Raw genomic sequence first — 22,381 nt, 5'->3', positions numbered from 1 at the left:
CCCTCCCTGCAGGGCCCTGTCGCTCCAGCCTGCCAGCCTCTCTGTGCCAGAGCCTGGTGAATGGTGGGCCCAGCTTGGTTTGGGGACTGCTGGAGCCCCCAGCCCCCATTTGATGGCAGGAGGTTTTCTCCCATAGGCACCAGCCAGCCATGGGGCCAATGCTGGGGACAGGTGTCAGAGGGACTCAGAGCCTGAGCGGGTGCAGGTTCGGGAGTGTGAACTGGGGTCTCCATGCACACTCCCTGCCAGCTCCCTGGAGACCATGCAAACGCGCACACGCACGCAGCTGGGGAAGGTGCAAGTGCCCAGACCGAGCGACCAGATGGCTGATCTGCCTGGCCTGTCCCCTTCTCAGCCGCCACCCCTGTCCCCTGTGAACAGACTGTCCTCTCCTGCTGCAGTGTCTAGCCCAATGAGCCGCCCTCTGAGTTCCAAGGGCTCCATCTGCACCAGCCTCTACCCTGCCTCATTTCCTCTGTCACTTTGGGGGGAGCTGTGGCGGGGGGCAGCCTTTCCCTGCCACCCCCCTACCCCGAAGGCACATCCAGGTCCAGGACTGGAGGGTGAAAAGGACAAGCTCTTCAGGGAGGTCACAGCTTGGAGCCCTGACTGTTGCCGGGCATGTACCCTATAAGTGGTGTCTGGCCCGGGGCTGTCCGTGCAGTGGGAGGAGAGCAGGCCTCCCCGCCGGGCACTCACCCACCAGCGGAGACATGGAAATGAGGCATGCGGGGCGTGAGAACAGGTAGGAGCGAGTCCCTGAGGAAGGCCGGGTCCAAGATGGGAGAGCAGAGGACAGATGCCTGTGGAGGGCACACCTGTCAGGGAGGCCTCTCTTCTAGTGGGGGTGACCCTGCATCAGTGCCCTGCAGGCTTCAGCTGGGAGACGACATTGTGCACAGCAAGTCGCAAGAAACTCAGACCTGCCTCCGGAAGGCAGCGGGGAGGGGAGCATTTTAAACCTCATCCCTGGGACGCCTGGGTGGCTCAGTCGGTAAAGCATCTGCTGCCTTCGGCTCAGGTCCTGATCCCAGAGTTCCGGAATCAAATCCCCCATTGGGATCAAATCGGAGTCCTTCAGCAGGGATCTGCCTCTCCCTCTGCCCCTCACCGTGCTCGTGCTCTCAAATAAAAACTTGCTAAAAAAAATACACCTCACCCCAGCGGTCTGGTGCAGGGGCTCCCATCGGGCGGTGCTGGAGGCTGAGCACAGGGACACAGTGGCAGAATCCTCCAGCAGTGGATGGGCCTGGATTCAGGTAGGCTCGGGAGTGGGTGTGGCTAGAGGAAGATGGTGGCATCTTAGAGGCAAGGAGGGTGAGGGACGAGGGACTGAGTTGGGCAGAGTGTCCAGAACTGTGGGTTCCCGGCCCATAGAGGATGGGGACCCGGGCTTGTTGAGGGATAGCTGTGTCTAGGACACAGAAAGGGAGATGACCACTGAGCAGTTAGCGTGTGGGCTCAGAGCACACAGGGACAGTCTGAAGGAGATGCCAGCACTTGTCACCCTGGGGGTTGCTGAAGAACAGGAGCCAGGGATGTCCCTCTCCCGGCCTTGGGCACGTGGGCAGTTACGGGTGAGGAGCTGGGCCCCTGGATTGTCTGCTAAGAAGCCATGAGGTTCCCAGAGTGCAGAGCCCTGTTCAGCCCTCGGGTTCTGAGTGCACAGGTCTGGAGCGGGCTGGGGTTTTGGAGGTGAGCTTGGGCTGCGCGCTCCGACGGGCCGGGAGGAGCCTGGCTCCATGCTAGCACGTTGCATTTATTCAACAAATCTTGACTGAGCATCTACCGGCTGTGACTGGGGATCCTGCCTCGAACAAAACCAGTCTCTACCCTCGGGAAGCTTCCACTCTAGGGAGCAGGCTTTGCTACCGACTCAAAAGCCCTCTGTCCAACCTCAGGGGTGGTGGCAGGGCCTGGGGAGCCCCGGCGCTGGGCTGTTGGAAGCTTCGCAGAACTGGGTGGGGGGGTGTCTCTTAGAGCAGCCCGACCCCCGGGCCAGGGCTGAATGGCCTGCTTGATGCTCTCTGGCTGGAGGACGGTTCCGGCGTCACTGGGGGGGTGGGGGGAAACAGGGCGGTGGCAGCAGGAGGCCGGAGGCCGCGGAGTGGGAACGGCTGGGGCTCCACGTACCTCTCCTGCGTGCCACTTCTTGGGCACCTAGGTATGCACCTAGGTATGCACCTTCAGAGACGAGAAGGCGGTCCGCAACTGACATGGCCGCCTTGCAGGAGACAAGGTGGGGCTAAGAATGGAGATCAGATGCCAAAAATCTATGCCCTTAACCCTCGGGCAGTGACACTAGAGCAAGAAACTGTTTGGCACCTGTTGGCCGACAGCATCGACAACATGAAATGAAGACCAAAGCTCTGCTGGACGTTTCTGGCCTGGCCGAGCCCTGGAACCCTGCCCTTTGTGAGGCGGCCCGGGAGTGGGCAGCAGTTCCGTCCTTCTGCCGGGGGAGGGGCAGGCAGAAGCCAGGGGACAGGGACCTGAATAGGAGATGGTTCTCGCCATGCTGGGGGCTCTGCATCCCAGGGCTGGGCTGAGCCTCTTCCTCCTCTACCTCGTCCTGGCAGCTGCACTCCTCCGCCCCCAGCCACTGAGGTAACACCAGGGGGCACAGGCTCAGGGGCCCACAGGTGAGGCTCTGTCGTGCTGCCTCCCACTCCGCTTCCCAGAGGACTGGCTGGTGCCATAGTCCTGGGTGTCGCAGCTCACGCAGTCCCCCACCCTGAGCCCTCACAGGGAGGTGGTTAGTGGCCTAAAAGGGCCCAGGCTGAGCACCCCAACACCTCCCGCAGGCCTCAGCGATCTGTTCCTGAAGAATTTTCAGCCCCTCTGCAACTCTCACAGCCACTTTCTGGCCTAGTGGATGGTAATATCTCAGCCCTGCCCTGCCCGGCTGCCCTCCCCTGCCCTTGCCCCGTGTGCCCCCCACCCCCGGGGACACATGCCCTAGGGGAGGGCACCCACACCCAGCCTCCGGGGCTTTTCATCCCAAATGGCACCATTCTGGGGTGATCTTGGTGGATTTACCCCTGCCACCCACACCCTCTTCTCTTCTCAGACTATGGGGTTCGACCCAAGCACCCCTGGCCACGAGGGCCTCGACCCCTCCTCTCCCGAGCCCAGCAGCGCAAGCGTGATGGGCCAGACATGGCCGAGTATTACTACGACGCACACCTGTGACCGGCGCCCATTATAAAGCTGTTCTGTGCAGCCAAGGCTTGGGCTTTCCTGACACGGACGCCAGCTGGGGCCGGGGGGAATGGTGGGGGGGGGGGGGGGAGACACAGCCACTGCAGTCCAGACAGGAAATGGCACTTTAATAGTTGTGGCCAGGATGACAGGACCAAGCTGGGGCTACAGCCGAAGCAGCTGAGAGGCCCTGGCTGGCCCAGGCCAATCCGGGAGCCGCCTTTTCCTGCCGGGTTGGGGCCCTGCCGCAGCGCTCTCCTTCCCTGGTGAGGCCCCACACGTGCCAGTGGCCAGCGTGATGGCCACCCAGAGACCACCCAGGTAACAGAGCCAGGAACAGGGACTGCACCCCCCCACCTGCTGCGAAGTCCTTGGGAGGTGGCTGGGCTCAGCATGAGCTCAGGGCCTTCAGTTGGGGTTGGGAGTTGGGGATGGGGTGGAGGGAACGCTGGCAAGTGGCATGGGCTTTGTGAAAGCAGGAGCCACAGCCGGAAAGCCAGAGGCCCTGGCAGAGGAAGTGATGCCCAGGATGGGCCGAAGCCCTCCGCTCCTACAATGGGCATCCTTCCGGGCCAGGGTCCTGACGCTACCCCTCCCCCAGGCCCGCCCCCTCCCAATCCCTGGGCAGCCTGCTTTGTCCTCCATAGATGAATCTAGTCCCATATATTACAATAAACTGCATTTGCCTCTCCCCGAAACCCCGCCCTCCCCCACCCTTGGCCAGAGGCCCTGACTTCCCCGTCCTCTGGGGGTGACGGGCGCCCCTCTGCTAGCGTGCTGCGTCCTGTCGGCAGCCGACTGTTCCGGCGCGGGCCCCGGGGGTGGAGAGAGCGGGGCCACGCGGCTACTCCAGATAGATGTCTTCCGTGGGGCAGGTGTACTCCACGAACTGCTTGTAGAACTGCTGGAACGCTCTCCTAGAAGGCAGGCAGACACACAGGTGACGGGGAGAACACCATCTCCACCCCTGGTTTTTCACCTGGAGCCTGGGGCTCCCTGGGCAGCGCTCGGGCTCCCCCAGATGGAGGGGCTCGGCTCCGCTCTCTGCACGTTGCCCTTCTTGGGTCATACCGCCGCCGCCCAAGGAAGGGCCTTACCTGGCGGGGAGCTAGTCCTCAGGACTGCCCCGCCTGGGCTCGAGGCCATGAGGCATGCAGAGCTGGGAGAGGGCCCGGGGCTCGCTCTGGGGTCGGGCGCTCGGCAGGACACACACAGACACACACACACAGGGCCGTACCCCACGGACTCTGCCAAGGCTTTGGTGGATTCCTCGGACACAAAGACGTGGCAGGCAAACCGGTGGTCAGCAGGGTGCTTGGTGATGAACCCAAAGTACCTGTGGGAGGACAGCCATCTGTCTGAGAGCGCAACAGGGGTGCAGACCCCCCCAGACATACTCACAGACCCACACCCGACCGTATCGGCCCCAGGCCATCCCCTCACACCTCATGGTGTCCCTCCCACTTACTTGTTGTTCTTTGGATGGTATCCACAGAAAGAGATGTTTTTTAACTGGAAAAAGTGGCTACATTTATTCCCCTACAGGAGGGAGATGAGAGGCAAGGTGTCATCAGCCCGCAGGGGCCACAGGTGGGAGATCTGGTGGGGGGCCGGGGGGGCAGAGGTGGTCACCTTGGCCTCCTGCGAATCATCAGCCTTGACGCCGATCTTCACGCCCCGCACGCTGATCTCCAGGACGCAGCTGGACGGCGGGTTAAAGTGCACGGTGAGCCGGCGGGTGGTGGCGATCTGTGGGTAAGGGACGGGAATCAGGCTCTGGGTGTCTGTCTCCCCAGGAGAGGAAGGGGCCCAGGTGGGGGGCGGGGACCACGTACCTTTTGCATAGCAGCACAGAGCACGTCATTGCCCTTGTGGTAGGGAACCTGGACGGAGCCCAGGAACTTCACCCGGAACTGGTCCACCCAGTCGCTGTTTTTGGTCAGGGCTGGAAAACAAGCATGAAGTGAGGGGTGGCAGGGCAGCAGACGGGCCCGCCGTCCACGGATGTCCCAACTGGGCCGGGCCTCCCTTCTCTCTGAGGGAGATGGACCTAATGTGGTCCCCTCTGCGAGGGCCCTCCCTATGGCTTTAGAGTCACCTGGCAGCATGTCTGGGCAAAGGTGGGGCCCACTGGCGCCGAGGAGGGGAAAGGACGCTACCTGCCATGTGCTCGGGCTCCTTGGTGACCTCGATGGCGTAGTAGGCGGGGAAGACACCCCGGGCGCCCGTGCGCATGTTGTAGGCCTCATACCAGTAGTCCTCGGCCTGCAGCTCCACCAGCAAGGGGTCGTCCACCTCCAGCTCCAGCTCATCCTCGTGTCGAGGCACAAACCTGACCCCCGCAAGGGCATGGGAGAAATTCACCACCAGGGCCTCCCCAGCCGGGCTATCCATCGGCTCCCCCTCTCTCTGGGGGGCAGGCTGCTGCCAAAGCGGCACCAGTTCAATAAGTCTCCACAGAGTATCCTGGGCCTGGGCCTGCTAGTTCCTGGGGAAGTTCAAGATCACGCAGACAGGCTCCTGCCATCCAGGGGGCTCAGGGAGGAAGTGCCCAGAGCCACTCGGAAAACACAGAGGTAACAGGAAGTGAGCGCTTCCCTGTGGAGGGCAGGGAGGGCTATGCCTTGTACGGGTTGGGCAGCATCTCCGCCGGAACCCCTCCCAGACTCTGGACCCCCATGCCCACCCTGCCAGATGGGCTGCTCGGTCCCAGGCCCATCACAGGTGCATCACAGGTCACATGGCCTGAATCCATCACAGGTGCATCACAGGTCACATGGCCTGAATCCAACCACCTGGAGTCCCGCCTGGGTGCGCCCTGTGCCCCTGGGGCTGGTGGAGGGATGTGTGCCAGCGTGAAGGCTGGGTCTAGGCCACATAGTGAGGGCAGAGGCAGGGAGGGGGAGGCCCCACGGTTGCCTGGCCGGCCCAGCACTGCGGCTCTTACCTGAATATGGCCCGGTGCGTCTGCTCCTGCTCCTCCCCATTGATGACACAGGAGAAGAGCCCGAAGGACTCGGCACCTGGAAGCGAGGGGCCGAGCTGGAGGAGAACGGACCCACTCCGCTTGGCGGGTGGGGTCAGGCAGCAAGCTCTCAGTCCTGACACATCGAAGCAGATGGGCAGGGCCACCTTCCAGGAGCAGCCTCGATTTGGCGCCCTCCCACTCCCAGGTGCCCCAGCACGCAGGCCGCAGACTCACTGGAGGAGCGCGAGCGGCCGCTCATGAAGACGTTCAGAAACTTCTTGGAGAAGTGGACGTCAGGCTCGTCTGGTGTGGAGTCCTCGGAGAGGCAGACAGGGGGCCGCGGCCGGGGGGCCTCCTCGTACTCCTCCCCGATGGCCGACTCGTAGGGCGAGGAGGCGGAGGCGCAGTTGTCGTAGACGGTGGCCGAGTCGCTCTCGTCGCTGTAGTCCCCGAAGCACGGCCGCAGGCTCACCAGCTCCAGCTGCGCGTGTTCGTCCACCACCAGGGTGTACTTCACCGAGTCGTAGGACAGCGCGCTGGTGTCCGAGCTCAGCGAGGCCCGTGGGGGTGGCGGCGGCTCCCCGAGGCTGCCCCGCCAGCCTCCGCCCTGCAGCTCGGGCCGCTCCGGGGACGACAAGCAGTCGAAGCCCTCGTCCTCCTCGCTGATGGAGGGGTGCGGCCGGCCCACCGCAGAGGGGTAGGCGGCAGGGTCTGGATCGGAGCTGACAGACATCCGGCTCTCTGCCGGGGGCAGGAAGGCAGAACTGGGCTCCGGGGGGTCTGGCGGCCTCTGCACTGGCGTCAGGTAGATCTCCTCGGTGGCCTCTAGCCGCACGTCGGCCTGGTAGTGGATGCGGTCTCGATGCGAGTGGCTCCGGCTGCTCGGTGGGGCAGCCGTGGGGCCGCCGGGAGGGGCCATCTGTGTGGCGGTGCTGCGGCGGCAAGGGCTGTCAGTGGAGGTGCCTCGGTCCTTGGTGGCCGTGGGGCTGCTCGGGGGTGGCAGCTCATCGCTCAGGCAGATGTGCTCATGTGGCGGCGTCTGCTCCCCTGGAGGGCAGGCAGGTCGCTGCTCAAGGCGGGTGGCCTTGCCCCTGCCTCCCTGCCCTCTCCACTCAGCATGTGGGATACAGAAACCCAGGCGAGGGCTCCTGAGCCCTGGGGGGGGGGCTCTGGGACCAGTGCTCTCCCCCCGCCCCAGCTGACTTCTGATGGGCCTGCTCAAGGCAGTTTACCTCAACTCGGCAAGTTGGAGGCTGCCAGGGTTGCTCTCTGCTGAGGAAACTGAGGCAGGGGTAGGGCCAGATAAGGGAAATGGTCCTGACTTACCAGTCTTCAGGGGTGAGGATGACCGAGACACCCGATCCTGCCAACTGTGCTTCTTGCCCAGAGAATTATTATTCAATGTGTCCTGTGCAGAAAACAAAAGGCCCTTGTGACAGAAGGCGTCAACAGTACCCGGCACAGGGAGGCCCTGGCCCTGCCCCCATCAGGCCATCCCTAGGCCATTTGCTGTCCGCCCCCCCCCCCCAGCCCAGGGCCTCACCCCCAACCCTCCTCGAACAGGCAGGAGGGGTGGCAAGTCACAGCCCTCCCAGCCCGACCTGTTGGCTCTAGATGGCTCTCCATCCTGACTCAGGGAAGCTGGCCAACCCTTGGGGAGGTGCTCTTGTCAGCCTCCTCAAAGGCGGTGATGACCAATATGTGTGGTGGTAAATGGGGGAGAAGTGGGGGAGAAGCAGGAGCCATCTGGGGAGAGAGCCGGACCCCCAGTCCCAGACACAGAGGCTTTACACAGTAGATGCTCCAAGTCCTGGAGCGCTATGGCCTAGGGGGCAGGGACATTCTAGAAGTTGAAAAATGGATGAGGAAGGGTCTCTCCGCAGCCGGCCTGGGGGACCGGGATGAATCACCCAAATGATGAATCAATAGCATGGCTCTCCCACCCCTGCAACAGCACATGACTGAGGAATGACAGAAGTAGTTGTCAGCAGCCTTCCTCCTGGATCTCTTGGGCTGGTGCCCTGGGACCCCTCTCCACCATGCCTACAAACAAGGCTCCCCACAAACTATTCAGCCCCCCCCCCCCCCAAACACAGGCCCTCTCAGGAGTTTGGCTGCCAAAATCCACCCCAGACGATTCTGGGAGAGGCACCAGTCCTTTGCCTGCAGGACCTGCACCCTCCACCAACAGCCCCAGCTCCCTGAGCCCCTCTTCTGTACCTCTCCTGACTGGGCCTGGAAGACAAAGGGCCACAGTAGGCTCTCCTCCACCCTATTCAACCCTCCTTGGCATCCAGCCACCCAGCCCAGGGGCCCTGGGCCCCCAACTCAGCCAAGCAGCTCCGCCTCCCAAGCCTCGTCCCTGCCTTCTGGGAATTCCCAGCTGCCCGCATTTCCACCTGCCTGCTGCCTCTGAGCTCCCCGTCCCCACCTATGCACAATTTCCCATGACCTGCCCCCAGCAACGACCACTTTAGACTCTCTCTTCTTGCTTCTGCCCTTCTCCAGGAGCCCCACACTCTAAAGGGGAAACCTCAACCTTAGGTCCCAAGCTCCAAACCCTTGCAACTAGCCCTCAAAGCTCTGTTCTGTCCTCCTTAAGTAAGCCCCCACTGCTCTCCTTACCCAGCTCCTTCCACTGTCCCTCTCGGTCCTTTCACTCCTTCAGACTCAAGGCTCCAAATCCTGTTGGCCCGACCTGGTCCCTCTCCCTTAAGGCAGATTCCACTACCACCACCACCCCCCAACCCCAGACCACCTCCCTGGGCCGGCCCCCTTGGGAAGTCGCACCAGGCCGACTTCTCCCTGCCCTGGCCCGCAGGTCCCTCTGACACAGCCCCTCCTCGCTCCTCCAGCCCGCGGGCCAGGGGTGGGCAGCGAACTGCCCGGCGCCCCCCACACCTCGCGTGCCAGGCCTCCGGGCGCCGCCCCTTCAGCCTCGCCCCACGCCGCTCGCGCCTCACCTGAGACCGCGGCACCTGCGGGAAGAGGTTGAGCGTGGTAGGCCGCTTGGGTCGATAAGTGTCCCCGCCGCCCTGGCCCTGGCCTTGGCCCTGGCCGCGGGGCGCCGGCTCCTGGCGGGGCTCGGCCTCCGGCGGCCCCGCTCCCGGCCGCCGCGCCGCGCGCTCCTCGTCGTCGTCGTCGTCGTCCTCGGCGCCGGGAGTATCCCCCGCCGCGTCGATCAGGTCCATCTGCAGCATCTCGGCCTGCAGTCGGCTCCCCGCGCCGCCGCCGCCCCCAGACAGCAGCCCGGCGCGCGGGGGCTGCGCGGCGCGGACGAAGGGGCGTCAGGGGGCGGGGCCGAGGCCGGGGCGGGGCCGACTCCGCCGCGCACCGCCCCCCGCCCGGGCGAGTCCATTCTGCGGCCGCAAAGGGGGAGGGCACGGGAGAGAGGCAGGGGGCCCGGCGACAGGGGGCCGCGCCCTCCCGCCCCCAGCGACGATGCGCGAGAGCGACTGCTCCCCAATCTAGTTGGCCCCTTTGGCCGTCCACACCGCCCCCTCCCCACGGTACCAGCCTTCCTGACTATCTGCACCCTCCCGTTCCCTTGGCAACGTCCAGTGACCTCACCGGGGTTGTAAGCTGAGCCCAGAGTGAGGTCACCGCTGTTGCTATGGGGACGCAGGGTCGCCAAGGAGTTCGGGGGCCCCACAAGGGATGGAGGGGGGAGGTTAGTATTTGAAGGGGGAAGTGAGGAAAACTGGGAAAACAGCCTCAGCCAGGCGGAGGGTGGTGGGAGGGCCGCAGGGTGAACAGGAGGTCCTAAGCGCGGCCGGGGTGCGGGGGGGGGGGGGGGGGGGCCAGTGGGGGCATCTGGACGCGGCACCTGTCCACAGTCTGAAGGCCCTCCAACCTGGGGTGTTCCCAGGTTTAGGCCATCCTAAACCTCGGTAACTGGAGTTTCAGCTCTGCCGCTAACGCCTGGGCACCCTGGACAGATCCCCTGACCCTCGGATTCCCTCCCCAGTTAACTGCCTCCCAGCTTCCCAGGGAGGTGAGGACTCACGGGCAACAGGGTGTGAGAGGCCCCCAGAGCTTGTCTAAGGCCCCACAAGGTACACCTCCAGCTAGTACTGCCTCAGCGCCCTGGCTGTCGCAGGGACCACCCTCTCTAAAACTGTGCCGCTGCGTGTTGGGTGAAAGGGTGGTGAGGAATTACAGAACAGGTGTGTGACCTTAGAGAAGCTACGTCAGGGCCCTGTGACCATTCCCGCCCTGGCTGGCCTAACCAGAGTGGGGAGGGTTGGGGCATGGGGTACTGCAGGGTCATCCTCACCCCTTGGTTTCCTCTTGCCTGGCAGAGCTTACAGAATCTCTGTGACAGGCAGGAGGTCGCCCGGAGGCTGACCCCCCCACCCCAGCTCACAGCTCTCCTTTACTAACTATTCTCCTAATACCACCAGGGTGATCACCCACCCCCTGCTGGAGACTGCCAGAAGCTCTGGGTTCTGCAACCTAGTCCCGTGCTTTGCCTCCCATGTCCTGGCCAGTGGCCCCTTCTTCCTGTTCTGAAAAGACACAGGGGGATCCCTGTCTGACCCAAGCTCCCCAGATGCTGAGGATCTCCTGGCAGGATTCGGAACTTAGGGAATGGAGAGAGCTATCTGTCCTACATGACAAGGCCAGGAGGCCAAAGGCAGCAGCAATGCTGGATTAACCCTCTAGAGGGGCCCTCAGAATAGCGGGCCAGGGAGGGTCTGTGGGGCTATGTGGTGTGGGTTGGTGCAATGGCTGCTGAGGGAGCGCCTTGGCTCTTTTCTTCCAGCCCCGGAGCACTGCGGATTCCACCACACGGACTCCACCCTTGCTCTGCCTCAGGCCCTCTGCCAAGGCCGCCCAGGGAAGGGTTTAGAGTAGGCCTGATCCTTCCTTTAACCCTACATCTGAAGACGACCTGCCCTCTCCCTTCTGCTGGGCAGTTGAGGGAGCTGCCTCTTGCTTTAACTCCCCTGGCAAAAACAACCAAACAATCCTGCTTGAGCACCCCCAAAATGTGTCAAACACTAAACTGGATGTGTATTTTGGATGTCATTTCATTTTCTGAGGATGCCATATAGAGATACGGGGGTGCCGTCACTCCTGTCCCAACCCACCCTGTCCCCCTTATACCCCCCCTGCCCCCGGCTCCTGAGAGCCCACTCTTACCCGCAAGGACAGAGTATCTTTGCACTGCAGGCTGATGCCACACTCCTCGGTGATCTCTGAGAGGTCTTCATCCTCAAACTCCTCCAAGCTGATGTCATGGGTGAGCCTGGTGAGCACAGGAAGTCGAAGTTACCAACCCAGGGGCACTACGTAGCCCACCGAAGTCTTCCTAGTACCTCTTCCAAAGGGTGGCCCCTCGAAGGCAGATCACAGCCCCCAGAGGGTGGGACTTGGTGTCCGCCTGCGCCGAGGCCAGGGGTAACAGGCAGAAAAAGGGGAGATCCAGGTTACTCCCGCTCCTCCCCGCTGGGAGCTATCCGCTCTATTGCCAACCAGGAGGCAGTGCCTAGAAGGCCCAGCTGGTCAGAGCCGAGGCCCTGCCAGAGAAATGCCTCCTGGGGTCAAGGCAGGTGCCGAGGCCAGTTCACCCATGGAGGATGCAGAGTTGAGAAGCGACTCCAAGGGATGCCTGGAGTAGGGGTGTTCCCGGTGCAACCCCTGCACTGACAAAACCCAAGGAGCTGGCAGAGGCCCCTCCCCAGCCTCAGGAGAGTGCTCCGTGCCCCCAGCCCAGGAAGACCAATGGCTCTTGAGCCCTGGGAGCAAGTGAAGGGAAATCTGGTGTCAAGGTGGCGAGTTGCTGCCTATCCCAGGAGAGGTTACACCCCCATTGTGGGTTCTCCATTTCATCTCTCCAACCACATAATCGCTTGCCCAGCGCACAGACCCTAAACAGAAGGCAGCAGAGGGGTCAAGGGAGGCCTGGGGTTGGGGCTAGAGGCGTTGTGCACTCGGAGGACAAACCAAAGAATGTCACCACCACGACTCCGCCTGTGCTAGAACCCTCTCCCCCTGTCCCCTAGGCCCGCTGTATGCCTCCACCCCACTGCAGCTTGTCCCCTAGACCTGACTCACCACCAGCCCCGGGCACTCCACCTGGTTTGGTGTGGGTAGGATGTTTGGGAGAATTCTGCTGGGGGAAGTTGGGGCCAATTCTGAGCCTCTTCTCCCAAATAAGATAAGGAGATTGAGGCACAGAGCAAGGGACACCCAGGAGTCCAAGGTCACCGGGGAGAGGTGGTGGTCCAGCCCACAGGGGGACCTAGGAGGCCCACACCCCCTGCCTCTTGCCTTAGTCAGACCAAACAGAGACCCAGAGCTCCATGGAGCTGTCCCCCAAATGCTCCCCCCACCCCCCGCCCAAGACCAATCCCTATACCCCCTACCAGCGCTCCCACTGATCCTCCAACCAGCTGTCATTGTCTGGGCTGGAATCCATCTTCAGCACCAGCTTCATGGAGAGCCCTGCCCAGCTGGGGGGCTGCAGGGCCCCAGGGCCACCCTCTCATGCCCAGAAAGGTTGGGAGGCCAGGGCTCAGGGCAGGGCTGGGGCCTCGGGCCTCCACTGCCTGGGCCTCCCTGTCTGCGTCCTGCCCGCTGCAGAAGCCCGGGGAGCTCATTAAAAATAGATGTGCCAGCAGAAGAGGCAGTGGCTGCCGACCCAGGCCCCAGCCCCAGCGCTTCCCAGCCCAGCCCTCCGCTGCAGGCCGCTGCCTTCCCAGCCAGGCCAGCAGTGGCGCTGAAGCCGCTGTGGCTGCCACCTCCCCCTCAGGATCGGGTTACTGCGATCTGATCAGATCGATGCCACCGGCTCCACCTGCCCTTCTAATGCCCCTGTCAGGGGATGCGGTGGCCCTTCTCCCAGGCTCGTGGGCAGATGGCAGAAATCTGGGATGTCTTCCCCCAAAAGCCAGCCCTGATCTGTTTTAAAGGGCCAGCACCACATTCAGGGCACCTGAATGATCAGATGGGGGGGCTTCTGAAATTCTCCACGAACGGATGTCCCCATCCACATGGCAATGTGCTCAGCCCTCACACCCCCTCAGGGAGGCTTCTGTGGGCCCAGGTGGCATCCACACAGCGGTGGGTGACTGAGGAGGGTCTGGATTGCCTCCACGGACAAGCTGGATGCAGGACAGAACCCTGGCATCCCCCAGAGTTTCATCCTTCAGCACCCAGGATGTGCCTATGGGCTCAGGGGGCTCCACAGCCAGGGCTAAGGGCAGACCCCTCGGGTCTGGACCCCGGTGTGGACCCCTCAGGGCAGGACTGGAAGGCAAAGAGCTTTCTGTCACTGCGAAATTCCACCCACAGAAGCCGGAGGGAAGAGCAGAGAGGGATTCTGACAAGGACGAGGGAGCTGGACAGACGAGCCCAAGGCTGGTAGGCTCCCAGAGCTGGGGAGGGTTGTGATGCGGAAGTTGGGGGAGGCTGGGGAGGGGCTGGGCTGGCCCAGAAACCAGAGCAGCTCTACCATCTGGCCAGCACGGCCCAGCATCTCGGGCCCGGAGATGAGAAGCCAGTGGCTGGTCAGCACACCCCAGCTGCCAGGACAGCTGGAACTCTGCCAGCATCAGGGAGCTGCAGGGCCACTGGGCATCTGATCCAGAGGTGCCCTCGGGTGCCCCTTACTCTGCCAGGAATCCCTGCACACCTCTCTCCTTCTCTTCTCTGTCGGGTCCCGGCTCAGCTCCTGTCTCTGCAGCCCCAGACCTGCACCTGCCCACCCCGCAAACACCAGCCTGCTCCCCTCAGTGCCCCCATGTTGGAAGTACTCCACCCCATTCGCCACCCTGCAAAGCTGCCAGAAACACCACCCTTCTGTCCCCACTCAAAACCCCCTAAGGTTCCCTGCTAGTGGCGGACTGCTTGGTTTGGCATTCAAGGTCTCCAGCTCTGGGTGTGACTGCCCACGCCTCCCACGCCTGCCTGCCCGGGGTCTAGTCCAGGGCTCAGATGGAGCCCCTGGCAGGCTTTTCAACCTGCGCCCGCTGGAAGAAGGCTCGGTTAAGCCCACTTTTCCAGGAAGCCCTCCCAGTCTGCCTGTGCCGTGCCTTACAGCCCTCCTGGCTATGCTCGCTGGCCCCAGGGCATTCCCTCACTTGTAGCTGGTGTCACCATCTGCATGGATGCAAGGCAGTGTGGGGGACAGACAGAGCCAGGCCTCCATCAGACACCCCACCAGGCTGCCCCAAAGACGGATGGAGCTCACGTCGCCCACCCTCATACCCAGCAAGGGAGGCAGGCAGGCCCCCGCTCGCCCAGCTCCAGCTGGACTGCATGTTTCTGGAAGCCAGAGCTGGGGAGGCTGTCTCGCACACACCAGGCTCTCGGTACACGCCTGGCAGGTGTTTGCCAAGGGACATCCTCAGCATCCGCGTGCTCCTCCCCAACCCAAGCGTTCAGGGCATGCCTGCGGGGGAACCTTCTCGGCTCATCTCTGCACACCCACGGCCTGGGACGGCAGGTCTGGGGGCAGGCGGGGACAGCCTTGGCCTCTTGCAATGAAGGGCCCGGGGGTGAACGGGGCGTTGGGGGGAAGCGCAGGGCTTGAAGGCCCGCACTGGGTTCTGGCTCCAGTGGGGAAGGTGAAGGGAGTTTCTTATCTGAATTTTTTCTCCTACGTGAGGCAGGATGGCAGAGTGGTTACCACGGCAGGCTTGGGGACAGGACGCATGGGACCAGATACGGATGCCCTCACTTAGCAGGACCGGCCGCACCACGACCTGAGCCGCTGTCGCTCCCTGGACACCAAAGCACCCTCATGCTCTGTGTCTCCTTCAATCCTCTCCACCACCCGGGGAGAGGGTCTGACTCGGCCTGTTATCCAGATGAGGAGCCCTAAGGCCCTGACAGAAGGTGCCGTGAGGCTACTTATACCTGCCCCCCAAGGGTGCTTGGGGTTCACAGAGCTGAGCTGCGGCAAGCTGGAGTGCTGTGAGGGGGTCACGACCAAGGGACAAGGGGAGGGACTGGTCAGGCAGTCTCCTTTGCAAGTCACCCCCCACCTGTGCTGTCCCTGCCCTTAGCTCCTGCTTCGAAGGCCCCAGATGTTCTGGGTCCTTCAGGGAGGAAAAGCTGAACAGACCCTTGGGCCCTCCAAGCTCAAGAAAGGCAACTGTGGGGAGGAAGGGAAGAAGGAAAAGCTGGGGGGAGCAGGAGGAGGGAGGGAGGGTGTCCCCTTCTGATGGGGGGTGCCCACGTTTCCCCTGGAAACTGGAGCCCCGAGCACCAGGGGTTCACCTCCAGCCGAATCACACGACCTCGTGAGGACGGCTCCCTCACCTCCCGGCCTGGAGGCCTCGGAGGCCGCCCGTCCATCAGTCAGACCTGCTTGCCCGTCCGGGTGAGATGCCTCCCAAGGTCTCACCCAGGTTGACATTTGGAGGCTCTGAGTCATGAGTTTGCTCTCCTGGGACCTCCCGGACCTCCTGGACCTCTGGAGTCTATGTTTCTGTTCGAGGGCCCCTCTTCATGCACGAACCCTACCTCTTGTTCCAGCACGCCCCGGTCCTGTCTTCTGGCCGAGCAGCCTCCTCGCTGCGTTCTGAACGTGCCGTCCCCCGCCCCCCCCCCCCCCCCCCCCCCCCGCCTCCTCCTGCCATGAGCTCTCCAAAATGAACAAACATGCCTTTGTGCTCTGATGTTTATTACGTGCCCATTTCCCTTCCACGTGCCTTCCCGCCTCCCTGGCATCCTCGGTCCCCCGATGGCAGCCTAGCCCTGGCCAGTTCCTCCTCCCAGGAGTGGGCTGGGTTAGGAGAGCAGGCAGCAGAAGGGTTAAGTGGCAAAGTGCTGAGGCTTTAGCTGAGCAGGGCCAAACCCTGAGCCAGGCATTTGGCTGTCCAGAGGCCATTCCTGTCTCCCCGTTCCTGGCTCTCCGGAAGCCAGGTAAGGATCCAACTGAGCGACCTTGGGTCCTGGCCATGGTGTCCCACGGGCCCCTCTCATGGCTGAGAGCATCTGTGGTTCAAGTGTCCAGCTTGTCCCTCTGCCGTCCTGTGAGTGCTGAACAGACAGCTGGCCCCCAGTGCGCTCGCAGAGAGGCAGGTTCCCCACTGCCCGCTGGCTCCCCTACAGGCCATTCTCCACCAGGCCACCAAAGGCAACACCTGACATACAAATCTGGTCTGGTCACCGTGCCCCAGCTCAGAGTCCCTTAGTAGCTTCCCCTGGCCCTTAGGGAAAGGGGTCCAAATTCCCTGTGGCCTGAAGGCTCAGGAGGGCTTCCCCCAATCTTGGGGGTCATCACCACCCCACCCCTCCTGCCCCACTGGCCCCCTCAAAGCCTTCCCTGATTTCCCTGACCTGGCACACAGCCCTGCTACTCGCTCTCTTAGGCCCACTTGCTGGGTTCCTGGATCGCTGTGACTGCGCCTCTGGGTTCTGCCCCCAGTGGGGGGCTCCCCTCAGAGGCAGCACCATGTCTGTCTTGATCAACAAAGCAGTGCCTGGGAGCTACTTAATAAATGTTGACTGAGTGAACCACAGGTCTTTCTAGATTTTTCCCCTTAAAACTCCCTAAGTCGGTTGCCCTTCCAACTCAACTTTCGGAGTCCCCACCTACGTCAGAACCCAGGGTAGAATGTGCAGCCCTCTGCAAGGAGGTGCTGGCCGAGATGGTGGGGCTGGGGGGGCCCTTGGCTCTGAGTGGACACTGGGCTCAGACGAGCTTTATTCCTCTAATCCGTCCCTCCCCGACCATGTCCACACCAGGGTCACTGCCAGTGAAACACCGAGTCCAATCCCAGAAATAAGTCCTCAGGGCCAATCCCTACTTGGGGTTATAATGTGTCTGATGGCTTTACAGAGCCCGGGGCTGATATGGAGCCGGAAGTCTGAATCCCAGCGCTCTGGCTTCTGGAAAGCTGCGATGGGAAGCAGTCCCATACGCGGGGAGCTTTATACCTTCATACCCGAGAATGCGTATTTTGCATAACCGCAGACAGAAAACCACCAAATAGCTCAGCGCGGGGTGGGGTGCGACCGGGTGTCCAGGAAAGGAACATCACACAGGCTCCTGGACGAATGTTACGTGGAAAATGACGACTGGCATTAAGGAGCGAAGGGAACGCACAAGCCCATGGTCTCACGTGTGGAATCACACGCACCCAGAAGCAGGACATCTCTTCTCCTCTGCTTCCCAATCCCCCAGAAGCTTTCTGGACGGGGTGCACCAGGCTCCCACTTGGGTTCTGGGGTCGCTGGCCCTGTCGCAGAGTGCCTTCCTGAGGGCAGGGGGCCCTCGTGTTCCGCTTGGCACCGATTCCCTACCCTCGTGCAAACGCACACACAGGGTATCCCATGAGGGATACCCCAGGTAGGAAAGGACTATGAGGTAGAGGAAGAAGAGTGGAGCTGGCTGCTCTGGGGGCCCGAGCAAGGCAAGACTCATGGTCAAGGCTGGGAGAAGACACAGGAGGAGGGCCAGGGGGCAGAGATAACATCCTAGAATGGCTAAGATCCCCTAAGTGGGGATGGTGGCAGTGACCCCATTTTGTAGGATCCATGGGGGCCCCAAGCCAAGAATCCAGAGACCGACTTCAAGGATATGGACATCAAAGAGGTGGGGGGGGGTGCAGACCCTGCATGGCCACGTCCTGGCAAGTGAGCCAAGTCAACACTCTGGCCCCAGATTGGGGGTTCAGTAGGAGCCAGGGCACCCAGGGCTCGGGGATGGGGGGGAAGGTGGCTCCAGCAGCAATGCATTTCCAGAACCCCTCCCCCTGCCGAAACGTGGCTGCTGGAACCAGCCTGGCCCCGTTCTCTCCCATCGCCCTGCTCTCTGCTGCCCCCTGGGTAGCAATGTCCTCTCTGAGGCTTTCCGGTGGGGGGGAACCTCTCTCAGCTGAGACTCCTCCCAGGGTCTCTGGCCCCAGTCCCATCCTCTCCAGTGACCCCAGGCCCCAGACCAACCCCTAGCCTGAACGCTGCAGTTGGGTACCCCAGTGGTCACCAACCTCAGACTCAGGAGGTCTCCCACTAAGTTCCCCTCCCTGCCCGCCAAGCTCCTCCTCTCCCCAGGGCAACCCATCTCCAGCACCATCTTGGACGCCAGCCTCCCCAACCCCTAAAACCAGATACCTCACCCATGGGGCTAATCCCTCCCACCCCCGAAGTCCTCCTCCTGTCCTCTCCCGCCGTTGCTTGTGGCACGCAGGATGACCAGCCTCCAGGGGTCTCCCTGCCTCCCCGTCCACTCTACCTAGTGGCTGGCAGGACCTTCCCAAGACAGCGAGCCGATGCTGCCATTCCCGCAGAACCTTTGCTGCCTGCCACCAACCCACAGGCCTGGGCTCCCCTGGGCCCTGGATCTCAGTCACCGTCACCTTGTCTGCTAAGGCCTCGTCTGTCTGTCTGTCTGCCTCCCCTCTATACAGACTGCACGACGTTAGGCCCATGACTGTCTCTGGAGCCTCTGTCCAGGGAGCCCTCCAAAGTGCAAATATTTGTTGAGTGAAGGGAAGGAAGGAACAGCCACACGCGTGCCGTCACGTGAAGAGAAAAATGAGGAGGTCTCTGCGCCTCTCGGGGGCCACATCTCTCATCTGCAAGGCAGTACGGGGAGGTGGAAACCACACCAGCCAGCCAGTCAGGGGGCCTGGGGTTGGCCACTCACGTGCTGTGTGTTCTGGGGGATGACACTCCCCCTCTCCTGTCTCCTCCTCGGTAAAAGGGGGGGGCGGTCAGGACGAGCTGATTTCTGGGGTCCCCTCATCCGCATCCCCCACGGCGCGCATCCCACCGTCCCTCCGCTTTATCTGACCCACCCAGCTCCGTGTAGCCAAAAGCTATGTTCTTAAAGTCTCTTTTCTAGAGTTTTCCTTCTAATGAACATGTATCACTTGAATTTTAAATTCTCTTTTCTAACTGTGTAAGTTACAGAAGTAACCCATGCTCCTTGTAGAAGTCAAATCATAACAGCGGCGCGTCAAATAAGTGAAATCCCTTCCCCGGTTCCCCATCAACAACTACAGGAAACTGGCTGGAGCATTTCCATCATCAGAAGGGGGAAAAAACAAACAAACAAAAACAAAACAAAACAAAAAACCCCAAAAAACAAAACAAAAACAACCCACCCATCTATTGAAACCAACCAGCAACAGGCAGGTGCTCTCTCCAGCCTCCACGTGTCCCAGCGTGCTCCACTCCCTGCTCTCCCCCACTAGTCCCAGGCTCTCTTTTCAGGGTGGCTCTAGAGTCAGACCGCCTGCATCCGAACCCCAGCTCTGCCATTCACCTAGCCTCTGGAGACCTCAGTCTCCTTATCTGCAAAGTGGGGACAATGGCAATGCTCAGTTTACACGGATCTGGTGAGGATGAGACGCTCTTGCGCAGAAAGCCCTTCGAGGGGCGCTGGACAAAGTGAGCGACTCCCAGGGGCCAGCGTGCCCCGTCCTTATCCTCTGATAGCAAAGTCGGTCTGTTACCCTCTGAGGTCCAGGAGGCCCGTGCACGCCTGATCTGCATCATCACCCAGGGAGGCATTACTGAGCACCAACTCTGGGCTGGGCGCTGTGCAGACCCAAGACCAAGACCCAGCTCTTCTGCCTTCTGGAAGCTGACAGTGGGGCTGGGGTATACAGAGTTAACAACAGCAGCCTTGCAGGAACACAGCTCTCTACAGCCCTTGAAACAGCCAACACGTGCCGTCCCGGGACCATCCTGAGTGGGAGCCAACACTGGCATCGTAAAGAAGAAACCAGGGCTCCAGGGTTAAGTGCCCTGTCTTGGGGCACAGAAGTGGGAAGGCAGAGCCAGAAGGCAAACCCAGGCCAGTTGGATCCACGGCCCCACCAAAGAGCAGTGGGAGAGCCTTAACCACCCGGGGTTAACCCGAGCTGGGCGCAGGGCTCTGTGAGGCAGGACAAGGGAAAGGTCAGCGGGGGCTGCTGGAGCACGCAGGGAACGCCATGTGGGGCTGGAAACACTGCCCTTATTATTCCCAGAAGCTGGCCTTGTCTCCACAGCCAGGCCAGGGTGTCCTGGACGGCCGGCCCACGCCTTAGCCTTGGCGCACAGCTGTTCTCGCCCACCTGGCCCGGACAAAGCACTCTCTCTGGCTGGCGCCCACCTCATCAGTTCCTCTCACTAAAGCCTCCATGAGAACCTGCTAGCCAGGGATGGGGTGAGGTGGAGGGGACTGTCCCCTGGGGATCTGGAAGGCAGGTAGAGCGAAGCAAAGCTGTCCTCTGGGCCAAAGGCAGGGCCTGGAGGCTGAGTGCACTGAACACACACAGATGGCCCCAGGCTCTGACTGGGGGTCCTCAGGCAAGCCACTGCCCTACTGAGCCTCAATCTTGTCATCTACAAAATGGGCAGATCGGTGCCCATGCCTGTGGGGGTAAAGGAACCTGCACTGGGAATGCTTTGAACAGTCACAAACTACAGAAGTGGTCACCAGCATGGAGGGTGGACACTTGTTGAACACCAACCTGATGCACACTAAGGAATCAATATTCATTATCTCGCCTGACAGATGGGACTGTCGGGTCACTTTGCTAGGCAGAAAGTGGTGGAGCTCAAATTTGAACCCAGGTTCCTCTATGCTGTGCTACTGCAGAAGGGCCTCCTGTAGGCAGGCAGTATTTGCCTCTCGGCAGCGTGTGTCATGCCAGGGGGAACTGGTCTCAGGATTCAGCCCCATGACTCGGAGGCACCAACCACAAAGGCCCCAGCCCCAGAGCCCTCACGCTTAGCCTCCTCCATCTGGTCCCCTCCCTCTGGTCCTCCTGACTCCTCAGCTCAGGGCCTCCAGGGAGATTTCTAGCGCTGATGATGCCATTAGAGATCCCCAGGGGTCCCTACCCACCTGAGGGCCAGGGAGCCAGCAACCCCTTGGTCAGAGAGGGGCTGGCGCCAGAACCCAGCTGGGGCCTGGCTGGGGTGACGGGCCCAGGAGAGGGGAAGGCGCCAGCTCCTTAGATGAAGAAACAATGGGGTATGTGTAGGCCTCTTCCTAGGCTCTGGAGCAGTTACACCCTCCTCTTCCTTCTCTCCAAATGGGGCCAGGATTATGATGGAGGGATATCCATCCCTTCCCCACAACATCCACTGTCCATGTCTCTAAAATCTACCTCCCAATACCAGAGAGTGGGCAGAGAGAGGGGTGAAGGGGAGCCCAGAGCATGGATCTGGGTACTTGCTCCAGCAGGAAACCTTCCACCCAATGTCCTTGGCTACTCCTGGGCTGCCCAAACCAGACTTCCCCAACCAGAGCTGGGTGGGCAGTCTCCTGGTTGAATCTGAGCCTTCTGCACCTGCACACACCTGACCAGGTCCGTGCTTGCCCAAATCCACAGAGGGTCCTGGCCATACCAGTCCTGGGAGTTAGGCTCCTCTAACCAGACAGGGCTGGGGGAGGGGCCCCCGACTTCTTCCTTCCAGCACCAAGGTTGTCAGTTGCCCTGAGAAACTGGGACCCACGAGGCACCCCAGCCTGCTCCCATCTCTATTCAGAAGCTTTCGAACTGGGCATAAGCAAAGCCTTAGCCTGCCTGCCTCCTCTGGGATCTCAATCCAGACCCCAGGCCCTGCCGCAGTCCCAAAGTAGGGGAGAAGGCGGCCTCCGCGCCCCCTCCTCCAATTCCAGCTCTGAATCTCCCAGCCTAGGACATGGAATGGCGGAGGCAGCTGCACCACTGGCTATGCAGTGGCTATCAGCCTGGACTGGAGGCTGAGGGGGGTTTCTGGGGACTCTGTCCAGGGTAGAGACCCCATCCCCATGCCGCCCCCTCGTTCCCGGGATCGGGGTGTGTGTGTTGGGGGCAGGGGTCCGTTGGGTGGGTGGCGGGGGACGCGGAAGCCGGGGCAGATCAGCCTGGGCTGAAGGGCGGGGCGCAGCGGCCGGGGACTCTCACCTGAAATTGGGCGGCGACGCGATGTGCAGCCCCAGGAACGGGGAGGCGGCAGGCGGGGACGCGGCCCCCCCGCCCAGGCCGCCGCTCTCTCGCTCCGCCATTCTCCGGCACAGCCCTGGCCATCCGGGCGGAGCGCGGCGCAGAGGCGGCGGCGGCGAAGGCGGCGGCGGCGGAGGGGAAAGAGGCGGGGGCGCGGCGAAAGACCGCCGCCGCCGCGGGGTACGGCTCGGGCGGGTGCGGCGGGCGCACCTGCGCAGGGCAGGGCGCGGCTCCGGACCGCGCGCCGCTCTCGGGACTGGCGCGAGCTCCGCCGCGCGCCCCCGGGCCCTCGCCGGGGTCTCGTGAGCTCCGCCCCCGCCCCGCCCCC

The 22,381-nt window shown here is 62.2% G+C and overlaps 2 protein-coding genes across 4 annotated transcripts; one reads left to right on the top strand and one right to left on the bottom strand.

Annotated features, from left to right (window-relative positions):
* Positions 1-2,432: 2,432 nt before the first annotated feature.
* LOC132008251 (protein Frey) lies at positions 2,433-3,192 on the top strand. Its single transcript, XM_059386772.1, has 3 exons — positions 2,433-2,607; positions 2,805-2,878; positions 3,071-3,192. The coding sequence occupies exons 1-3, from the start codon at positions 2,504-2,506 to the stop codon at positions 3,190-3,192; spliced, it is 300 nt and encodes a 99-aa protein (XP_059242755.1). The 5' UTR covers positions 2,433-2,503.
* A 120-nt stretch (positions 3,193-3,312) lies between these two features.
* On the bottom strand, positions 3,313-22,280 carry LOC132008220 (C-Jun-amino-terminal kinase-interacting protein 1). Of its 3 annotated transcripts, none has more exons than XM_059386658.1 (12): positions 22,015-22,280; positions 11,315-11,420; positions 9,133-9,432; positions 7,496-7,577; positions 6,404-7,216; positions 6,149-6,224; positions 5,361-5,533; positions 5,037-5,146; positions 4,834-4,950; positions 4,670-4,740; positions 4,439-4,537; positions 3,313-4,118 (listed from the first exon to the last, which is right to left on the bottom strand). In XM_059386658.1, exons 1-12 carry the CDS (start codon positions 22,113-22,115, stop codon positions 4,046-4,048), a joined length of 2,121 nt encoding a protein of 706 aa, XP_059242641.1. In that variant the 5' UTR covers positions 22,116-22,280; the 3' UTR covers positions 3,313-4,045. The 3 variants fall into 3 exon arrangements, with proteins under 3 accessions (XP_059242641.1, XP_059242640.1, XP_059242642.1); XM_059386657.1 differs by lacking the exon at positions 22,015-22,280 and adding an exon at positions 12,541-12,982 and having other exon boundaries at positions 6,149-6,302; XM_059386659.1 differs by lacking the exon at positions 22,015-22,280 and adding an exon at positions 12,541-12,979.
* Between the last annotated feature and the right edge of the window lie 101 nt (positions 22,281-22,381).

Source organism: Mustela nigripes, unplaced genomic scaffold (genome assembly GCF_022355385.1).
Source record: "Mustela nigripes isolate SB6536 unplaced genomic scaffold, MUSNIG.SB6536 HiC_scaffold_76, whole genome shotgun sequence".
Classification (NCBI taxonomy): Eukaryota; Metazoa; Chordata; class Mammalia; order Carnivora; family Mustelidae; genus Mustela; species Mustela nigripes.
Note: the sequence above shows the minus strand (reverse complement) of the source record. Positions and strands in the feature narration are given on the sequence as shown.

Excerpts from the sequence above, each read along its gene's own strand:
- LOC132008251 (XM_059386772.1), top strand. The coding sequence starts at position 2,504 with ATGGTTCTCGCCATGCTGGGGGCTCTGCATCCCAGGGCTGGGCTGAGC. Across the intron at positions 2,608-2,804 it reads CTCCGCCCCCAGCCACTGAG|GCCTCAGCGATCTGTTCCTG; the intron begins GTAACACCAGGG and ends CACCTCCCGCAG. Across the intron at positions 2,879-3,070 it reads ACTTTCTGGCCTAGTGGATG|ACTATGGGGTTCGACCCAAG; the intron begins GTAATATCTCAG and ends TTCTCTTCTCAG.
- LOC132008220 (XM_059386657.1), bottom strand. The coding sequence starts at position 12,611 with ATGAAGCTGGTGCTGAAGATGGATTCCAGCCCAGACAATGACAGCTGG. Across the intron at positions 9,433-11,314 it reads AAGATACTCTGTCCTTGCGG|CCCCCGCGCGCCGGGCTGCT; the intron begins GTAAGAGTGGGC and ends CGCGCCGCGCAG. Across the intron at positions 5,534-6,148 it reads ACGCACCGGGCCATATTCAG|GTTTGTGCCTCGACACGAGG; the intron begins GTAAGAGCCGCA and ends TGCGGGGGTCAG.